The following is a 23362-nucleotide window of genomic DNA, read 5'->3' on the forward strand; positions in this document are numbered from 1 at the left end:
TTAAATATTTCAAACTACAAGAATATAACTTATCAAAAACAGTGGGATAGCACAAAACAGTGCTTAGAAAGAAGAGCAATATAAACCTAAGGCAAGCAGAATACAAATTAGAGAAGAAATCAGTGAAACTGAAAATTAAAAGAGAAAACACAAAATCAAAATCTGGCTATTTTGCCAATAAAATTGATAAATCTCTGGCCAGGCTAACAAATAAAAGGAGACACAACTAATGTTACAAATGAAAGAGGGGCCGTTACTGCCAGTCTCTTGGACATTAAAAAGATAATAAGGAATATTATGAATAGTTCTATCACCACAAATTTGAAAACTTAAATGAAATGGACCAATTCCTTAAAAGACACACCTACTGAAACTTACATAGGAAGAAATAAACTGAATAGGTTATCTGTGTTTTAAAAAACTAAGTAATTAATAACCTTCACAAACAGAAAGCACCAAGCCGATGGCTTCATTGGTGAATTCTACCAAATATTTAATGAAATGATACCAACTCTCTGCAATCTCTTTCAGAAAGTAGAAAGAGAAGGAACAATTCCTCATTCTATGAGGCATATCTAGTATCGAAATCAGACAAAGGCATTACAAGAAAGGAAAATTACAGATCAATAGTTCTCATTAACATTGATACAAAAGTATTTAGCAAAACCCAAAGACGTGTATGACACAAAAGTAAATCCTAACGATGTATCAGTATCAGTTCATTAATTGCAACAAATGTGCCACACAAAAGGGGTTAATACGAAGGTAAACTATGGGAGGAAAAACGGTATATGGTTGGAGGTGGGGGTCTCTACCCTCTGGTCAACTGCTCTGTAAAACCAAAACTACTCTTTAAATACAATTTGAAAATGCATACTAAGTAAAAATATCCCTTTTATCTACTTTAAACACTGAGCTTCTATAAGAAAAATGTTCCTGGGGATATGCATTCATTTTGGCAAAGACATTTGGTAATCAATGGTGCAGAATTCTTTATATTTTGATAGATCTTTCAAATGCCATCTTTGTTGCTTACTGAGTATATGCCCTTGGGCAAGTTTTGAAACCTCTGGTATTATTTTTGTGTGTAAAATGAAAAACATTCCCTTTCTCACAGGTCAGCTGGATTAAATTAGGTAAATATACATAAAGCAGCTGGCCAAAGCTGCACACAGGAGGCGTGTGTTTGTTCTTTTCTTTCTCCCTCGCCCTAAAATTCTAATTTACGTAGGGTAATATACCCTATTTCAAACCAGTGTTTCTCAAACAAACCTTTGTTTGAGACACACACAACCCTTAAACAGTCTATGTCTTCCAGGAGCTCAATTTTAAAATTGGGGGGTAAAAGGCTAAATATTTAATTGGTAACTTAAAATGCTGTTATGCTACAATAACACTGCTGTAGTAGAGTATTCGCACTATATTTCAAGAGGCAACATAAGACTATGCCCTCATTAGAATTTAGGCCACATTCTCAGATTTCCAAGACTGCTACTTCACCATCTTCTCTGCTATTTGGGATCTATGCCTAACCTTTCCACTGAAGAACTGCTTTTTGTTTCGAATTTTAATGATGTTACTAAACACCAGTTGATTTTCTTCTCATGGTCAGTCATGTGTCAAGAGTTTAGTTCCAACAGGCCTGGTTACCCTTAAATTATCAAGAACCACTTGAAAAGTAACATTTCACATTATACAAGTCATTTAAAATGGTCATTCTCGTTCATCTGAGTCAGAACTAAGCAAGCAAATACAAAATGGAAGACTGTACTTTTTAAACTATGATTTCTTGAAGTTTTAGCCATTACGATAATATTTTTTCTTTCCCGCTGAACTGCACGCATTTGCCTGTACCTAAAGACTACTAGCCTAATTTTTAGACACCAAGTATTCTGCATATCACTATAGAATGTTTTTGTGCAAGAGAACCTCAACATGCATAAAATTAAGCACCTTACTGGAGAGATATAGAAGGATAAACAAAGTGGCCATGAGTATTCTACAGCCAGTCTGAGCACATCTGTAGTGTGTTGGCTCAATGTCACACATTAAGAAAAACAATGATAAACTGAAGCATGTTCATGGAAGATCTACAAAACCTTCAAGGATTTCACAACTATGTTACATGAATAAGAACAAGAAAATGGAGGTGCTTAAATCTATTTACAAACAAAAACAAGCAAAAAAAATGGGCTTGAAATTAATGGGGATGTAGCAGCCATCTTAAAATACCTGAAGGCTGTCACGTTTGAAGGAAATCAGACTTGCACTATGTTGTCCAGAGCTAGGATCAACATGAGAAGGCAGCAGAATACAGATCTCTGAGCTTGCAGTCAAGAGATAGGAGTCCTACAATTGTTTATCAATTGTGTGATGTTAGAAATATAGGAGATATTCCTGGGTATACACTACTTTGTATGTAAAATGAGGGTGCTAAAATAGATTACCGTCTATGGTAATTTTCAAATAAAATATGCCAAGGAAGCAAATCTTGGATCCACTTCTTACCATTAAAGCATCCTGAATAGGAAATCAGCTACCTCATGAAGTAGTGAGTTCTATCACTAGTTCGTATCAACATTATCATTTGCTCTACATATAAAGGTGAAAGTGGAACAGACAGCAAACTATTGTCCACAAACTAGTGTTCTTATAATAAGAATTAAAGGATAGGGTGAAAGATTATTGTGGTTTCTATGTTACCATCTGTTGAATAAATTATACTATTATTTCTAGGGAAGAACACCTAAATCATTTTTTCAGGTCATTTGTATTGAATATTTCATTTTCCTTTGATTCTAGACACACTAAATACTATATGCTAACACTTTACTCTGAACCTACTTATTCCTCAGAGAATAATAGCATAACTTTCTTCTCTAAATGATTTTATATACTAGCCCTTCAATATTATTTTTTAATCCTTATAGAACAAATTCCCCTAAGTTACAGTATAAATGAATGTTGATAAGACTCAAATTAATTTCTCAAACCAAGTAAAAATTATTCAGTACAACAGTTTTCTAAGTTCTAGATATCATTTAATAAAAATGGGCAAAATGAAGCCAGGCAACAATCTCATGGAATATGTACTCAACTTTCCATACAAAGTATATTTTAATAGCAAAGCTTAAGAAATAGTAAATCAAAACTGGATGATAAACACTAAGAGACCACAAGTAAAAGATAGCTTAAAATATAGGAGGCTAAGTACACCAAAGGTACAATGTCTATAGATGTATCTAAACGCACTCCAAAGTCATATAAAAACAATCTGTGGCTTATCCTTTTTTTTCTGGGAGAGGTTTATTTAAAAAATTATTTTCCTAATTCTACACCTGTCTGAAAATCCAAGGATATCTGTTGTAGTTTACTTCCCCATCAGACATCACATTGAACACAGTCTTTGAACATTTTTCTACCTATGCCATACCTTACCTCTTGAGTAGAGATCCCTTTGATCATAATTCCTGAAAACTCCGATGTATACTTTGAAGTTCCCTAACATTTTTACTGCAGTAATCTAATTACCTTAGATGATATTTAGTGTTAAAAAATTTTAGAGCATCTTTGTGCTTATTTTTGAAAACAAAAATCTTTCACATTTTAGGACTAAATTAATATGTAATCTTTTTAATGGGAAATAAAAATACCTGAATAAAAAGAAAACAAGAAATTACATGGGACATCTAACCAATGGACATTTTGCTCAATTGTTTCAATATAGCAAAATAAGATCTGAGCTTGTATTTACAATAAACTGCAAGGTCAGTACTTTGCCAGTCACACTGCTTATGTGACGTTTACTTTTTTTAAACAAAAGCTATTTTTTAAAAAGTCTCCTCACTAATGAACATCAAAATTTTACACTACAGTTAATCCAATCAATGATGGTGAAACAAGCCTATGCTCTCAACCTTGAAGATACAAAGATAAACCATGTTTAACATTCTGTAATATTTTTATTTTGAAGACCGTGTAGGGAAGCATCCATGTAGTAAGAATTTAAAGTATTTAAAACTCCCATTTCACCATTACTTTTATAGTATGTTTGAAGTTTCTGGTACAGGCTTTTGATTTAAAACTCCACAACCCACTCTTTATACACATATAGTTATGGCTGATAATTTTTTTTGTATTCAAGTAAAAAATATAGCCTTCCATTGAAATATGTCTGTAAATCTTTTAATGGCTTTAATTCTAAAAACAAAATTTTATCCACAGAATCTTCACTCTTTTCACTCCCTTTTCCAAACTTACCAGACTAATAAAGCCAAGAATTTTTAGTTTCCTCCTACCCCACAAACACAGTAACTATTCTAAATCATAATTTCCTTTTTCTTTATTTTTTCAGAGTATAATTTCTTTGGGGAGCCAAACTGTTTCATTTTAATCCACAAGTTGTCATTAATTCAACTTTTATTTCTTGCCTAGGACACCATCACAATGTTCATTTTTAATTTTTAGAGTCCACTTCTTATGTAAGTTTTCTTCAAATCAAAAGGGAAAACCCTCTTGCTTCTAGCAGACTCTGCATAGAAAAGGTAAATTGTTCCAGTGGCTTCAAATAAGTTTATGTAAGCTATAAAGAATCCCAAAAACCAAGCTTTACCCTTTTCCATGTTGTCTTGATAAGGTTAAAAGCAAGAGACTGTTAAATAAGGTTTTTCCTTCTACAATTATTTGTTCAAACAGAACATTAAAACATTTTTCTTTCTCCTGTTAACAGCTCTTGTGAATTGGATAGTTCTCCAATCAGCCATTATTTCCAAATGTTCTTTTCCTGGGTTGAGAATTTGTCTTTTATATGCTATTTTGTTAAGGGATTATATTTTGATCAATCTCACTTCAAAAAACTTGACCATATTATTCCTGATATTTACAATATTTACTCGAGTTTTAATGGTTCGTAAAATGGACACACAAAAACGGTATCTTAAAAAAAAAAAAATCCAATTCTGAAAACAAAGATGAAGCTTATCAGGAAAATGAGAAAAAAGACTAAATAGATCACCTATTTCATACATTTGGGACTGGATGACCCAATGAAGAATCATTTTAATTTAATAGTTTTTTAAAAATTTTGTTTCCAAAAAGGTTAACATACACAAGAAGAGGATATATATTCAGAAATACTTAGAGGAAGACACATAAAATTAAAATACACTTAAAAATACTGTTGTAGTTTTCATTTTCTACTCCTGAAATAAAAATAAGCCATTTATCAGTAAGTGCATTTTTTTCATGGAGAAAATATTTATTAGTTTTCAAATGATCACATAGTACAAATATTACACAATTAGTCATTCTAGGAAAAAAAATTAGCTTATACTAATAATCATAAAATAAACACTGAAAAATATAGGATTGCATAGTGACACGAAATACTGAAAAATCTGAAAGGAAAATGTATCAAAATAAAAGTTTAAATAAACAAATCAGTTCACATTAATATACAAAAAGTTTCACTTTTAAATAGCTTTTAGTGGCATGAGGTGAATTAAATGCACTTACATTTCTTTTGCACACTTTAAGGAACAGAGCTAAAATTTAATCAAAGCATGAGGTTAAGAGATTAAATCACTTTTCATCTTTAAAACTGAAACAAAAGGCTAATCGCACAGGCCATAAACTGGTTGGTACTGTGGTTCCAAGAGTTCAACTAACTTAATTTCCAAGCAAATTTCACTTTCAGTTCCCCTCAGTTCTTTCTAAAATGTTGGGTAGTCATTTTTTAATTTATAGGTGTCTGTGAAGACTCTTATCCAAATTTAACAAAAACAAATCAAGCATACAAAGCTATAATCGTTTATGGGAATTCAGAGCTCCCTACGGAAATTTTAGTTCAAACTGATCTTTTAAACCTTTAAGTACTATACAAAAATTCATAACTAATGGGGGGGAAAAAAGGTCTCATAGAAAGAGAGGCGACACGCCAGGTATAACTTAGCAAATGCGGCTCCTAAGACCTTCAAGATCATTTTAGATGCTTCCATATTAATAACTCTAGGATTCTTATTCCTAAACTTTATACCAAATAAAACAAACTGGCAGCATCAGGTAGCTTTTAAAAACTTCTTTAATAGCTTTTGACTGATCAGTTAATAGATGCCAAAGAGAAAAACAGAAACATTTTGATAACTACTTCCGTTTGGATTAAATGTTTTGCAACACTTATTCACATGTGGAGACTTATGCCCATACTACTAACTGCCTGTGCTCTCTACATGCATCTTTGTTTCAGTATCATTCAAACTTTAGAATGCCTTCCATGCAGAACAATACCTCAAATTTAACAGGTATTTACTACTTTAGAAGACCGAACAAGCTACTTTGATCTCAAGATGTCTCCTCTACTTCTATACTGGAATCTTTGTTGACTTGACAAATAAGAAGGCTCAAGAGCAGAAAAAGATAAGCTAAAAGAGTGTATCCTAATAATAAAAGCAATTTGGAAATAGTTAAGAAGTTCACCTTTTTATTTACTAGTTCCTTTCAGTGTCAGGCAACAAAAAATAATTTTGTTAAGTTTTCTGGATCTCCTATACTACTAAAAAACAAAAATTTGCCTGCTTCATTAAGGTGATTTTCAATCCCACAAATCTTTTAAGTGAAACAGAGAGCTGCTTTTAAAAGAAAGGAGTCTCTCATACTTTCTCTATTTCAGTCTTCTGAATAGAAAGGAATATTTGCATGGCCATGTAAAACTCCAATCTGAAAAAATTATTTCATTATTTGAGCCTTTCCGTTTCCAGACCAAGAGTACACGAGAGTAAATCTTAAAGTTTATAAATGACAAGATCAGGTAGCTCTCTCATCCTTGTGTCTTCTAGATATATTGCGTGGCTCCGTTCACCACTGCCTTCCAAACTGCAGGTGCTGCATGTGTGACAGATATCATCCATGAAGGCTCTGCTAGAAGAGTTCCTTTTGCTGAAGAAGTATGATGTTTACCAGTTGAAAGAAATCTGGGCAATTAGAGAACAAATAAACCGGTCTCCCATTATCAAGATACCTGGAGTCACAGAAGGAATCCACCAAGGAAAAATGAAAACTTGCCAAGGACACCAAAGTCATGTTCTACCCATTGTAGATGATAAGAACTTCCTGGAATCAAATCCTACCCTTGGCATCAAAGAAACTAAGAGAAAACCATCTTAATGCCATGGGAAACATCTAGGACAAGGCTCTTTTGCCACAAATAACATTATTCCTCGGGACTGGAAAACTACTTATGAGTATATATTTAACATAGCTTTCAGGGATAATATATCCTGAAACTTATATTCATTCACATTTTTCTCATTAAAGAATGAAGCCTCAATTTGACAGTAAAACCATAATGGTACTATCATTGTATCTTCTAAAAGATCTAATTAATATGAAGTCCTAAAGTTTGAGGTAGGAAAAAGACCAAAAAGTTCTCTCTAACAGGGTAGGATAACACCTGGACATCAGACTTGTGCAAATTAGGAGAGCTCAGATGTCCAGCTTGCCCAAAGATGAAATACAAAAACTTCTTTTTTACCTTCCGGTAATAAAAGAGCACTTAGAAGTCCACTAATACCATTAAACATTAAAATGGGCAAATATTCCTTTTAAAAATTCCTGTGGACTTACACAGGCAGTCACCAAATCTAGTGCCCCAAATCATCCACTGCTTTAATTATCTGGAGAGAAAATTAAATAAATTTTAGGCCTCTTTTCTGAATGGGCACTAGTTAGCATTCTCAAGAAAAAACAAACAGACTGCAGCCCCACTTGGTTCTTATATGAACCCAAGGAGTACACCAATAGAATTAAATGGGCAATGGACGGACACTCCAATCTATAAATAAACCCAAGTAAATAATGGAAAGCACCCACTTGTTTATTATCCTTTCCCACTCTCTCCAGAAGCTGGATATTCTGCCTCCAAGGGTTCAGTGGAGAAAGTGGACCCCTGACGTCAAAAGCTCTCCGTGGTCTTGGCTGTATCTGTGGTTCTAGGATCACTCCTTGCACCTCTGGTAGGAGAGAAGCACTGAAATAGAGAGCTGAATATAGATTTAAGAAAAAATTCTTATTAAGAAATTACATTCTCTGGTCATTTGAGTTTGCAATGACTTATCCTCAGGATAAAAAGGAGCTACCTTTGGGCACACTTTCTTTAGTGCCTTCTTAATTTGAATCTTTGAAATCTGTCACCACAAATGATTAATTCTTCAGTAACCTATTAAGAAGGGACCTATCTTGGTGTAAGCCATCACACACTCTGTGACAAACCACCCAACTTCAAGTGCAAGACCGAATCAAAAAATGATAAATTATGACTAGAACAAGAGCACAGCAGCACAGTTGTCTTAAAGGGACAGGGAAAGGAACTCGACCTCAGCTATATCAAAGGAGGAGTCCCAGTTAATTCTTCTGTCAAAGAGAAGAAGATGGATTGAAAAGGAGAAACAGAATAATCAAGCATATTAACAGGAACACTACTAAACTTTGGGAATTGTCTAAGAAGCTGAATTTGTTCTTGTTTTTAAGTCTTCAGTAATTTAAAGACTTAAACTACAGTCCCACATTATAGCAATACAAAGCTAAACCTAAATTTTATCAAGCTAGGACCACCATCACTAAAAAAGAGTTTTTCTTCAAGCACTCATATTTAAAAGTGGGAGGGCAGAATACTGTACATAGGTAATACAATCTAAAAATCTTTTTTAAATGTATGATCATTTGGTTTTGGGTCAAGAAGGACCAGGAAATAAATCATTAATGGCTACAATGCAGAAATTAAAGCAGTAAGATATACTCAAATAATAGATGATGACAAAGATACTGGAAAATAGTTTGCTTTATTATAGGAATAAGGTAAATAAGAGAAGGAAGTTCAAAGCACATAGCATCTGATCAAGGAAAAGCTGAAAGGAGAATAAGATAGGCAGATATGTATTTAAAGTTATAGGGACTGCAGGATTTTAACAGTGGAAAACAGATCAATTATACTTTGTGGTACAGAGTGATATATCCCTATTAAATTTCAGATCTTCTTCTAACTAGAAAGGTGCTGCACACTCCTGTTGTATTGAACATAATCACACTATCCTATTTCATGGACATGTTATATTTGGGGATAAATTAAGAAAAAAACTGCTAATCAAGTAATTTTCTTTCTCACGCCAACTGGTTATCACAAGGGTTCCTTACCTGTTAGTGGAACGAGGACTGTGCTCTCTTGTTCTCTATCAATCAACCAACAAAGGTTATAGTCTCAGCACTAAGAAGGTAGCAACCAACCAAAGTTAGTGTTTTAATGCCTTCACTTCCTCCTGGCTCTGCCAGCCAGTTTGGAAATATACCAACACAGCTGAAAAGGAATCGTTATTCCATTACCTAACAACATTTAGACTCAATTTTTTTTTAAAGCCTGAAGAAGAAAGAACAAGCTAACCCTTCTGCTTTAGGAATATATTCAATTCTGTACAAGTGAGAAATGAAAACAGTTTGGACTAAGAAAAGAAAATCTATGATTTAACCATTAAATCTGTGATTTCCAAAATGTAAAGAAGTGAAAAAAGAAATCTAAAAGAAGTCAACGGGGTGAAACTTCCATCTAGCAAGAGGTAGCAAATAAACAAGTACGAAAGTACTTTACAAGCCTATGTGGCAGCTATTTTCTTATTTTAAGTTTCCAATAGATTTTAAATCCTCAGGTCTTTTAGTTTTAAAGACTATACTTTGTGACCAGTAGCTTACAACAGTATTTTACAGTATAATCACATTGAGGAGGTATATGAGGGACGATGACAGGAAGGAAGTACAAATTAGAAAAAGATCTGAATACTAAATATCTCAAGAATGGCACTCTAGGTATTTTCAGGAGTCCAAAAAAAACAAAAAAACAAAAACAAACAAACAAACAAAAAAACCCCACTATAATCCCAAAAAGATTAACAAGGTATTCCACAGTTGGAGTTCTTAAGGTATGACTTTTTAACAGATGAGAAAGGTTTAGAATTAATACATCAGAGCCATCTCATTTATGTATTCATTGTACCTACTGTAGTCCCTCTGAGACAGAGACAGACAGACAGACAGACACACACACACACACACACACACACACACACACACACACACACTAGCAGTACCTACAAAACCCCAAGGTTTTGCTTTCCAAGTTTCCATTTACCCTGTTCAACCATGATCCGGAAGTAGATTATCCTCTTTCTGACACGTCGTCAGGAGGTCAACAGCAGCCTAATGCTATGCCACAAGGCATACGTCAATCACTTCACTTCATCTCATCTCTAAGCATTTTATCATCTCACATCATCACAAGAGAAAGAAGGGTGAATACAGTAAAATAAGATCTTTTGAAAGTGAGACAGACCACATTCACATAATTTTTATTAGGGTACACTGTTATAATTATCCTAGTTTATTATTAGGTTATTGTTGTTAATCTCTTGCTGTGTCTAATTTACAAATTAAACTTTATCATAGGTATGTTATGGTACAGGAAAAAACACAGTATATACAGAGTTTGGTACTAAATGTGTTTTCAGATATCCACTGGGAGTCTTAGCACATAACCCATATAGGTAAGGAGAGACTACTGTATACTGTGCAATCAGGTGCTACAAAAGTCTTTTTTACATTATGAAAAAAATCACCCTCTAGTCTTTTCCAGTCAATTTCCTTAACAAATCATTCTTTTTCATGTCTAATATTTCAATACAAACTAATAAGATTAAAGATTTCCAAATTAATGAGATCTAAGTAAACCTTAACTATTTTATGATACAGTTTAAAAAAATAAATTCAGAAACTATAAAAAAATATGATTTCCCAAATTTTCCAGTTTTCCTTTATTTCTTGAATACTAATCAATAGTAACAATACTTCTGATTGAAAATACAGGTTAAAAGGGAGCATTCCATTTTGGAACAAAAGATATTAACTGCTAAATTTTTTTTTAAGTTACAGGCTCACTTAACTTTGAAAATGAAAAACAACTCCCAGGAAATCATATCTTGCTCAGATTAACAGTGGGCTAAGTTTACAATTTCCCCTTCAATAGGAGCTCTAAACCACTGATTTACTTACCACACCCCCACAGAATTTATAAATTAAAAATACAAACATATTTAAAAAGCCAAATGCCCTTAGGATAGGTTATAGGGCTGGAGAAGTAGATACACTCATAAAAACTTCTCCCAAGTGAGATTATTTTCAAGATATAACTTCCTGATTTTGCTTAAAGTAACAAAACTTACGGATTCAACATACTCATACTCAACATACTCATACTCTGAATAAACAGATTTCCCTAAATAGAAATTATTTGAATCCTTGAGGAGAGCTGATATCTCTCTTGCTTCAGGAGTTAATTATTTATGATGATTGTGGATTTGATCATGTATCATTTATAAAGAAAAATGTAAAGGCACTTACAAAATGAGATCGTTATTCAAACAAGAAAGAACAACCTTTGCGAGACTACCATTGATAAAGGCTCTTAAGAATGACACAGTAGGACCTTACCTAATTCTATTTTAATAAACAGCATTCTTCTATGTAATGTTTAAAGAGATGAAAACAATAAGCACTCCACTGGAGAACCTGTATTTCAACCACTAGAGAATAAATTCTAAAACAAAGCTAACAAAATCACCTGTGCTAAAATGTCACAAAGGAACTCAAATGGATGTTAGGAGGTCTATCAATCCACTAGTACTTCAATAAAATCATTTTAACATTATCCCTAAGTATTTAAATTTTTAAGGATTCTTACTGAAAATCCAGGTATATTCAAATCAGAAACAATAAACCTAAGTATTTCGTATATAAACACCACTGAGAAATTCTCCCAAAATATGCAAACTAGACTATTTGCAATACTTGTTCTCAATACTAAATTATTAAATGAGCATATATTGCTTATTAGTTTTAAGCATTTCTAATACCGAAGAAAGAGAAAAGGCTAAGCCTAATCATTTTTAAGCAGTGAAATGCAAGGTAATGTGTTTCTACAAAGACTATTTCTATTCCTTTGTATTACAACTGACTGAAATTGAACTTGCTAATTTACAGATTTATAGATTATTTATAAAACAAAACATTCTACACTAAACTGGAAGCATGATGTAACATATTCTTATTTTTTTAATCACTAATCATTCTTACTGGTCCTAAGGCACGTCTATTAAAAAAATAATAATAATAATAATCTCACAAACCCCTTCAAGTGCCCAGAACAGTCCTAGCTGGCATTAAGAAAATAAAAGAACATCCTTAACAGAAACCATGAGAGTCTATCTCCAGACCCTAGAAGAGTGCTTGGCACAATTAATTCAGTAAATATTATACAAATGAAGTCTACTGATCAAGAAACAAACAAAAAAATTTTGTCAAGTGGCTGATGTCTAAAGTAGACACTAAAAAGTTCAACTTTCTAATCCTAAGGAAAATAAAATCAAAAGTATTACTTTCATGTACCTCTTTGGGGGTCATCAGCTTCTAGGATTAATTTTTCAATATGGTCAGCAGGAAACAAATGTATCCTAGGATGATACAAATTTTAGCTAACCTTTAACACCCGTTATAGATTTTCTAATCTTCTTTTCCAGATTTAAAATCAGTAAGAAAAGAAACCAGATATTGCCAGAACATCCAATTTTAAAATTTCAGTTTGAGAAAGTGAAATCTTGCCAAAAAGCAAGCAAACAAACAAAACCAGCTACCTTAGAATTAGTCACAGTATTGTAATAACTCTGGAAGGAAAGATTACTTCTAAGCTACAATCTTATATTTATTGTCAAGTAGGTCACACCTCAAAAACGCCAAACTAAGGAAGAAAGCCTGAAACTTTAAGGAATGCATACCAATAGGAGGATATACACTTATCATGGAAGGCAATTTCCTAAAAGAAAGTTGTAATGAGAATGATGAACCCTAACTACTAGAATGTTTCAAGAACTACCAAATTCCAAGATTTACCACTATATTTTCTCTTCGTCCTTTTGGAAAAGATGCTATCCAAAAATGTTATTGGGATTCAAGTTACTCCACTAGGTTTAAACATCAAGTATTTGTCAAAAGATAAACAAGAAAGAGACAAGCAATGGGTCTTCACGTTCCATGATTAAGGTAGAAGATGAAATAAAACAGATAAAGAAACAACGCACAATACATTTTTTAAAGTAGTTAATCCACTATAGAATAAAAGATAAAACACAATCATAAAAAATATATATCGACTATAAAAAAGGCAACTTCAGGATCAAGAAGACCAAACATTTACATTTGCTACTGCCTCTTTTGAATGAAAAAAGGCTTCCAGATTTGACAAAAAAAAAAGTCAATTTTAAGAAAAAGCTCTAAATTACTCTTGCAAATTCTTTTCATAATTAATCCAGCCCATTACTTTTACCTCTTTTTCACCTGTTTATTTTGCTATATGAAATATTTGGCTTTGTTCTTACAACGGCCAGCATATCCTGAAGTACATGTAAGATACTAGGAGGAAAAAAAAAAAAAAAAAAGGATCGTCTTTTGATCACATTTTTTTATTCCAAGATCTTGTGTTGTGCTACTTCCCTAAAGACTGCATTCAGACATAGATGAATATAAAAGACTACAGAAAGAAAAAGTTATGTTTTACGAATTATGCTGCCGTTACGTTAATTCTTTTGTCACACTTATCCACCTATGACAAGAAATATATTATCAACAAAAAAAAGATATTAAAGAATTAAATTCAATAGGTTCTGATCAAGTAAGATTCATTAATGGATGCTAAAACTAATGGGTGAATATATGATGAGAAACAAGGCATTTACAGTGTCTCAAAATATCTCCCCACAAAAAACCTTGCTATTTACAAAGGGGAAAAAGAGTAATTTTTAAAAGTATAGAAACTTGGCAGACACCTCCTTAACCAAATGATCAAGATAACGTCACCAGTAAGGGAACAAATCAATATCACATTTCTCCTGATACAATGCACTGATAAGGACATACTATCATTTCTGTGGTATTCTTGCCAAAAATGCATTATCCCAATCTGATCACAAGAAAACATCAGACATACAAATTGAGGGACATTCTAACTAGCTACTCTTAAAAAGTGTCAAAGTCAAGAAAGGCAAAAAGACAGAATGAAGAAGCATCTCAGATTGAAGGAGACTGAGACATGACAATTAAGTACAATAGTATGAGATCCTAGATTAGATGCTGGACCAGAAAAAGGTCATTTAGTGAGTGGACAATGGTCAAAATTCAAATAAAGTTTACAGACTGGTTAGTATTAATATTAATTTCTGATTTGTTCTATGGTTATATAAAATATGACCATTAGGGAAAAGTGGGTGAAATATATGAGAACTCTATGAAGTAATTTACAACGTTTTAGTAAGTCTAAAGTGTGCACGGCCTGATGCAGGGCTCAAACTCACGAAATGCGAGATCATGACCTAAGCTGAAATCAAGTCGGAAGTTTAACCAACTGAGCCACCCAGGAGCCCCTAAAGCTATTTTAAAATAAAGTTAAAAATAAAAAATGAGATAGTCTGGAGGTACCTGGGTGGCTCAGTCAGTTAAGTGTCTGACTTCAGCTCAGGTCATGATCTCGTGGTTCACGAGTTCAAGCCCCGCACAGGGCTGGGTGCTGACAGCTCACAGCCTGGAGCCTTCTTCGGATTCTGTGTCTCCCTCTCTCTCTGCCCTCCCCTGCTCGTGCTCGCTCTCTCTCTCTCTCTCTCACAAAATAAACACTAAAAAAATGAGGAAGTCTGAATAAGGTACCATATTTGACACACCTATGAAATGTCCACTAAGAAATATAAGTCTACATTTTTTAATTTGAAAAGCTTACACTAATCTTTATTTAAAAGTTATCCTCATGGAAATAACAGCATTGTCATATTCTATACTAGTACCAGAAAATTAATCACATGTTGATAGTCTTAAGTTTTTTAATATCTTTGGTAAATAGTTCTCTATACAGAGAACTGATTCAGAAGAAAGTATATAAGAGATCAAAAGACAAAATATTCCCACCTACAAACAGAAAAACTAAATTATGTTTATGTCAAGCAACTAGCATAGAAATGAACTTTAGACTACAGCAAACATACGATAGAAAAGATGGATAAAAAAACAAAAGCACTTCCAATTTAAATTATTATATATGAACTTACACTGCTGCATTATAAAAATAGAAGGAATAAAAAAATTCTCATTTTTTTCTTTAAAAATGTCCATAGGAAACAAAGCTTAGTGTCATAAGTGTCCCTCTTGCATTTTTTTTTTTACTTAAAAATAATGACACTCCCAAATAATTTTTTTTTTTTTTAATTAAAATCACTTAAGTAATCTCTATACCTAAGGTAGGGCTCAAACACACAACCCAAGATCAAGAGTTACATCCTCTTCCACCTGAGCCAGCCAGGAGCCCCCCAAATAATTTACTCTACTTTCAATTATAAAATCAGTTACAAATATTCATGATCATCTGGTACCTAGGTAGCTCAGTCAGTTAAACTTCAACTCTTGATTTTGGCTCAGGTTCCTGAGTCCAGAACCCCACTGGATTGTGCTCTCTGCCCCTCCCCCTTGCTCACATGCGTGTGTGTGCTCGCTCTCTCACTCTCCCTTTCAAAAATAAACTCAAAATTTTTATTTTATTTTTTAACATTTATTGAGCCTCATATATAGCAAGTAATATATTATGCATTATATCTATACTGCCTTATTCAATCCTCTAATTCTGACATATACAATATTAAAATAATCACAATTTTATTGATAAGAAAAACTAAGGCACAAATTAGTGAAGTAACTCACCTAAGATCATACACCTAGTAAGCAATAGAGAAATTCAAAACCACTTTGTCTCCAGGATCCTGAGTTTTAACTAATTTTATACTTTTCCAAGTCATGTTATTTTCATTAACATAAATATTTTCTTTATAAATACTTAGTATATGACCAACAGCTAAAATAAACATTCTGGGGGCACCTGGGTGGCTCAGTCTTGATTTTCACTCAGGTCATGATGGCAAGCGTTTGTGAGTTCAAGCCCCAATTTGGGTTCCACGCTGCCAGTGCGGAGCCTGCTTGGGATTCTCTCTCTGCCCCCCAACCTCCTCCCCCTTCTCAAAACAAATAAATAAATAAACTTAACAAAACCCCTCCAAAGGCTTTCCATTGTCCTCAGAATAAAATATTCATATGTTAAATAAATATACATACATTCTGTTTTAAGTAGAATTCTGAAATTCTTTCCTTCAATTTCATTTAAACATAGATCAGTTGATAGTTATTTGCTTCGTCATTTCTATCAACCTATGAAAGTTTGACAAGGCAATAAAACTTAGAAAGTGTAGCAAAACTCACTATCTGCAAAATAATCTAGAAACATGTTTCTATTGAGCTTGAAAAACCTAAATCTAAAAGCATATTGGAATGGTAATCAGAAATCTCTCTTTCCTTTTAAGTGTCTACAAAGAAGCAAAAAGCCAAAAGTTTTTTTTATTTGAATTTCTAGTTTGCACATCTATTGACTTGCCTAACAAACAATATATGCAATACTCTTAAATGCATAAGAATTTCATGAAGAGTTTAATGAGTTCAATTATCTTAATGTAATTTAAACATATCTACAACTTAAGTCATCATTTCTATCATGAGCAGGATTAAAATAATAATCTGGCAAAAAAATTAGACTTTATTCTCTGACAGCTCAATTCTACTACCCAGAGAACAATCTTTGATTTATTACAGAGTAAACAATACTCTGAATGGATGTTATAGTTGTCCTAAATTGCAACATTTTTAAAAAATTATTTGCAGAGAGCTTGCAATGTACCTACTGAAATTCTTCTATATTTAAGACGGGATCAAATGTCACCTGCCTCCTCCATCTCAGTTGAAGTCTAATAAAAATCAATATAATATAATCATATAAATGTAAACATATTAGAAGCACTATAACTTTATATAATAAGAACAGGGTGCTTTCCAATTCTTTAAGTTTTTTAAAAGACAAAACAGATATCTAATTACAAATAATGCCTTCAATCTACTCTATTCTATTATATATAATTGATGCAGCCTGCATCAATTATATATATATAATATAATATATATATTATATGTTATATAATTTTATATATATATATATATATATACAAATTATATACCAGTGACAAAAAAAGTCATAATATCAATAATCATTCATGAGTTTTAGAGACAGGGTATCTGTTCCACTGGAAATTAAGAATGCATGTATTGATCAACTAATCAGGTAGTTCATTTCCTAACAGTAATGAGAATATACACCAGTAAAATGAGAAATGCCCGACCTGATATGCCATTCTATATTTAAGTACTGGAAAAATACTTTAATCCTGGTATTTTACTGACCATTCAACACTTTCATATCTGATTCCACTTTCCAAACATTTGGGGTATAAGATTTTATTGTCACAATCTATGTCTTGAAAGGGAAAATATTTCCAAAAATAGTAAAAAAGCACAAAGGGAAAAGAATTATCACCACCATCAAGTTAATAACTTAAGAATATGATTTGATATAATTTAAGAAATACAATTTGATATAAGGCATACAGGAAGTTTAGTTAGCATTATATGGGCTATCAATAAAATTTTGTAAAAGCCACAACAGATCTTGGATTAAGCCCTTGAAAGTGCCAATGCTACTCAAGTTCTCAATACAGCATGTGAGACAACTTCACTTATGGATGTACCTTCATTAAGAAATGAAATTCATGGGGGTTCCTGGGTGGCTCAGTCAGTTAAGTCTCCAACTCTTGGTCTTAGCTCAGATCATGATCTCAAGGTTCCTGAGTTCAAATTCTGCATTGGGTCCTGTGCTAACAGCAGGGAGCCTGCTTGAGATTCCCTCTCTCTCCCTTTCTCTACCCCTTCCCCAGTCATGCGCTCTCTCTCAAAAATAAATAAACTTTAAAAAAAAAAAAAAAAAAAAGAAATGAAATTCATCTATATTCTTTCACATATTTTAACAAGTCGCTCTTCAAATTTTATTGAGTATAGTACTTTAAAGTAGAAAAAAATCTCTTTACAGTCCTCCTTCAGATCTTCTGAAACTGTCAAATGCAACTAGTAGTTTTAAAAATTCTTTCTGCAGTTTTACAGTGGTCTACTTTCAAAGACATTCCCAAAAGAACCAAAAATTCCTTCCTTAATCAACCAATGTATCTTCAGAAACATCTCCAATAATCATTCTTTTCGCCCATTTAATAAATCTTTTAGTCCCCAAAAGACTTCAATTTTTCTCCTCAGAATGGGACATCCCTTTTGATACTCTTAATCCATTTCTCAAATAGGTGCAACATAGGAAATGGATGAATGAGAGATAACATTTAGTTGGCTCCTACACTTTGTTAGCAACATCAAGCTTAACTCTAAAACAGAAGACACCCAATGTTAGTAAAATGTTCTACATTAATGGTAATCAAAGCATAGAACAAACTGATCAGCCTCCCTATCTCTGAATGTTTACAGAGTTAACATGGTAATACTTTCTATCCTATTTACAGATTTCCTCCAAGAATATACTAACTCATGTGAAATCTATTCCTAAGGTCTGCAAACCATTTATAATGATGGGGCCAATTAAATGAGGCTGCAAATATGTCAGTGCTGTAGTTCTCAAAATATGTTCTGAAACTTCTGCCAGATGGTTCACTTGGTATATATACTCACATGACAACAATTTTACTTTTATTTCTAATATAAATCAAATACTTATGAAAAATAGGGTGATATAGCAGAAAAGGAACTGTTAGGGGTAGTTGTAGAGATGGGATCCAGTTGGAGTCTGCCACCATTACTTAACTATATGACGCAGAACATTTTTTTGTATATAAATTGAAGGGGATTAACATTTCCCAAAGTATGTTACAAGGATCACAAGTTCTACAGGACATTAATAAATGTCAGATGATCAAAAAGGTTGCTAAGGTTGGTAGTCAATAAACAAAATTGTCTCTTCTGTAGAATTTCTTGGTCTTTAATACATTAAAACGCAATGTCAACCTCCAAGATATATATAACAAAAAGCATTCCCCAAAATTCCTGGGTTCTAAGAATTGTGTTTTTGTTTTGGGGGGGGGGGGGGGTTGGCTTAAAGAACTGGTATTCCAAAAACACTAGTTTTGAAACTTTTATACTAGATTTAAAAATCCAGTTCAATGAATCTTTGAAACCTAAAAACCAGGTACTGAACTCAATATCTTATTAAAAGCAAACAATTCCATTCATTCTAAGGAGACAGTCTTCAGTCCCATATGGGATTGAGTAGGGAACGGATGGTATTCAAGGCACTATGCCCATCTAAAATAATCTTTACAATGAAAAAGTTTAAGAATCACTTGATTAGGGTAATAGTTCTAGTTTGGAAATATTAACAAACTGCTACAAGACACCATAGTCCTTGCAAGTAACCCCCACCCCCATAAAGAAAGGAAGATGTGCTTTGTAACAACTTTGTTTCTGTAAATTCAAGAATTTCAAAGCACTTCTCAAATAGTTAGATATGATATAGTCCCAGCAGTCTAGGATTCAGAAGACTTAATCCCTGGTGCCTCTATTATAAGTAATAAATTCCCTTTTCTCATATGCATCTAGAATGCTAATACCAGATATATACCATTCTTAGGAGGATTGAGAGTAGTCACTGTTTTCCTATAGGAATTATTTCTCTTACAGAGACCTAGGGGAGAAAGGCTATACCAAAAACGTCACAAAGGTGCAGAATCACTGGTTGAGAAGGCTGTGGTATGTAGAAAGACTGAATATGTAAGCAAGCTTTTAATTTTAATTTACAGTGCTTATGAAAGGAATCATTCTTATTTGCACAGTAATAAAAGCAGCTACCATTTACAAAAACTACTAAGAACTGAGCTAGGTATGCATTACAGCCTTTATCTCCTTTAATCCTCCCAACAACAGTTCAAGGGTAGCTATTACCCCCACTTCACAGGTAAGAAACTTGGGGCTTACATTTATATTTACAAAGGCCATACAATGAAGAGGTAGCATAAACAAGATTAGACATCAGATCTGATGCCAAAGCTAATGCTCATTAACTCTACCTCATTGTGCTCTGTGCTCTTTGTTAATCCATAGCCTAAATTAATCAATTTATTTGAATTAAAAAGCTGTCATGCACACCATATACAGAAACTAAGCATATATAACTCAATTTGAATAATTCAGAAGATATACCAAGATCTTATGATGCTTTTTCAGAGTACTAGACAAAACTCTTGAAGACCAAAACCATGATTTTTCTTTTTATCCTTAGTACTTTTGTTCTGTGCTAGCATACATAACAGGCATTCAAGTATTTCTTAAGTAAATAAATCATCACAATACCAGGAAAGATTAGTACTATAAAAAGCCTTACAGGCTAACAGACAACTGCTTAAACTAGCTTGGGTGTTTTTCTAAAATATTTTATATAGCTACATTTACAGATGTAGGCAACAAAATTCTCTATTAAATTATCAATTATCACCAGATCCTCCTCTTTCCCTTCCATCCTTTTTAAAGATCTTCTATACCTTTCTATTTCTGTTTCTTCTCCCCTATTCACATGTTGAGTCTCTAACTCAGACCACTAAATGGCATTTACAGCATTCAGGTCACATATTTATAACCTCAAATACAGCACAATTTGGGTTTTGTTAGGCCAACGTGTCTACTTGTTAAAAGCTTTTATTTTTGCATATTGGACTCATTTCTTAATAAGCAAATTTAATAAGCTACTGGTAGATCCTCATGAGCTAATAAAAATGTGAGTACAGCTAGAAAAGAACTAAATCTTTAAATACAAGAAAAAACCCAAAGTGGGTTTCCACTTCATAAAAGGCAATCCCACTTTTAAAACATTCTCCCTTCAAGGTGATTGCCTACATGGATTGGGGAGAATGGCAAATTTAGGCTTTCAAAGTATATCAATAAATAAAATGCCTAGAAATGCAATCAACTTGTACATGATGTGAAAGTCATATTAGTGGGAAGTGAAATTATGGAAAAAATGAATAAGATTTATATTACTATTAAATAAATTATTATATCCTTTAAGATCTTTACCATTAACTGTAATTTTTAAAAAATTCCAACTGCTTCTTTCTATAGTTCCAATGTTTATAAATCAGGAAAAATATGATGAAAATGAAGGAAAGCAGTTCTACAGTAAAAACGTTAAAAAATTTTTTTAACGTTTGTTTATTTCTGAGAGAGAGGCAGACAAAGCGTGAGCAGGGGAGGGGCAGCGAGAGAGGGAGACACAGTGAATTCAAAGCGGACTCCAGGCTCTGTGCTATCAGCAGAGCCTGACACAGGGCTTGAACTCACAAACCGTGAGATCATGACCGGAGCCGAAGTTGGACGCCTAACTGACTGAGCCACGCAGGCATCCCTCTATTGTAAAAGCTTTAAATTAAAAACTTTAAATTAAAAGAACACCTAATGCAGTTATCTCATAAAAAAAATAATAAGCTCTTCTAAGATAATAAGCAAAAAGCCAAAGTAAATCCTGTTTTTCAACTTAATATAAAAGCATTCACATATTTCAAAACATTTTCTTGTTCCAATAATAAGCACAAGATGTGAATATAAGCTATCACCATTCAAAATTAAAGACCTGAGTCATAAAATGTACCATTATAATTCAACTAATTAAAGTGAGTTTTATACTTTAAAAATTATCTTAATGTAATTGGATCATGTTAAGCATTAAAAATATATATCCTAAGTATCAACAGCTTATAGTAAAAGCTCACTAAATGAGACCAATGCAAGGCTACTAATCTACTTACTGAAAGGTTCATGTCATAAAACTATCTGTATACTCACTTAGTCTTAAAAATTGGATTCCAATTAAACTAATTTTCCAAATTTAAAGTTTACTCTTCAGCAAAATTTTGGAAAATTTAATCATTTGGATTAGAAAATGTTTTCAAAATTAAGAGAGTTAATTAGGAGAAAATAAGATTAAAAGAAAGCAATAACTAAATTAAGATTGAAAGGATCATCATTAGGAACATCAGTCACTGTACAACTCTATAATGAAGTCTATGGGGCCAAATGTCTCCATCCTCATAGGCTAAGGACCACTTTTTATGGTTGTCAGCTATCACCTCTTGCTGCATATCAGTGGGCCAGGGCAATCTCCAGAATGGTTAAGAGTACAAGCTTTGGAATCAAATCACCTAATGGAATACTTGCTCCCATCATTTAGTAGTTATGCGACCAAGTTACTTAACTTGATAATATTTTACTTAAATGATACATCAGCCAATAATACAGTAAAAGAAAAAGAAATTTTAGAATCATCTGTCATACAATCCTTAAGACCCCTGCAAATTTAGCATCAATCTTATACAAATTTACCAAAAAAAAGAGCTAAAGAGGCTGCCAATTCAATTATTATGTTCCTTCAGTAAGCATTAAACATACTTGTTCCTAAAAGGATTGGGGTTCAGTATCATGGTTAATTATCATGGGATTCAAGAATGAAGACAGGAAACATTAAGCTATCTAATTTGCACTTATCTCCTCATTCTGGGTCCACCCTTCCTTCCTAGGAAAACAGGTAAAGCTAATAATAAAATACAACCAGTTGTACAAACTTACAAATTCTGCTGTCATTTCAGAGAATAACTAGTAAATAATGTTTGGTAGATCCCCAATTTAGCCGAAGAACAGTTTAGGAGTCAGATCCTTTATTCCAAGATTCTACAACAACACGGAGGAGCATCAACGAACAGAAGACATGGCTCCAAGCTGAACTCTGAAAGGGAAGTTAAGACAAACTACAGTGATAAAGTCTAAAAAGAGGAAGAAAAGGAAAAACTCAGACATTTGAAGGCTTATCAGCACCTGAACAGTGGACAGCACTGCCCAAACCAGTATTTTCTCAATTCACCTCACCACCTTGCACCCAAAGCAGTACACCTGGACAAAATCCAGCAAAAAAGGTAACTTATAAAGCAGGATTTTTTCTAAAATAAATTTGCTAATAATATCACTTTCATTGCCTATCACCTTTAAGAAGTAATTTTTAAAGCATGAGTATTTCCTGAACAGAAAGAGAATCCTTGTCATTGCTGAAAATACCACAACACTGCCTAAAAAACACAACCAAGAAAATAAAATTAATTTCATATTAAGCATAAACAAAAACTTCCTTACGATGTAAGTGGGTTGTTACCTAATTCATAATCCTACTTTCAACTGGTGAACATTCAATACTATATGTTTCTTTGGGGTATTCTTAAATTTCTAACTCCTACTTTGCTATCAGGCTATAAGCTGCTACTTTCCC

The 23362-nt window shown here is 33.0% G+C and overlaps 1 protein-coding gene across 9 annotated transcripts in view; it reads right to left on the reverse strand.

Moving 5' to 3' along the window:
• TSC22D1 (TSC22 domain family member 1) overlaps nucleotides 1–23362 on the reverse strand; it is a 133913-nt gene that overhangs the window by 92457 nt on the left and 18094 nt on the right. Inside the window, exons 3-4 of one of the 9 annotated variants that reach the window (XR_009248782.1) lie at nucleotides 7867–8036; nucleotides 6062–6968 (exon numbers count right to left, since the gene is read on the reverse strand). The exons of 2 other annotated variants lie outside the window; for them this stretch is intronic. Coding sequence is in view for 3 of the 7 variants with exons in the window: in XM_058684703.1 (XP_058540686.1) it covers nucleotides 6951–6968; nucleotides 7867–8023 (175 nt within the window). In the remaining 4 variants the exon portion in view is untranslated. Of the gene's footprint in view, nucleotides 1–6061; nucleotides 7016–7866; nucleotides 8037–23362 lie in introns of those variants that run through there. 6 more of the 9 variants (XR_009248783.1, XM_058684703.1, XM_058684711.1 and 3 more) reach the window with 6 other exon arrangements.

This window comes from Neofelis nebulosa, chromosome 1 (assembly GCF_028018385.1).
Source record: "Neofelis nebulosa isolate mNeoNeb1 chromosome 1, mNeoNeb1.pri, whole genome shotgun sequence".
In the NCBI taxonomy this organism is placed as follows: Eukaryota; Metazoa; Chordata; class Mammalia; order Carnivora; family Felidae; genus Neofelis; species Neofelis nebulosa.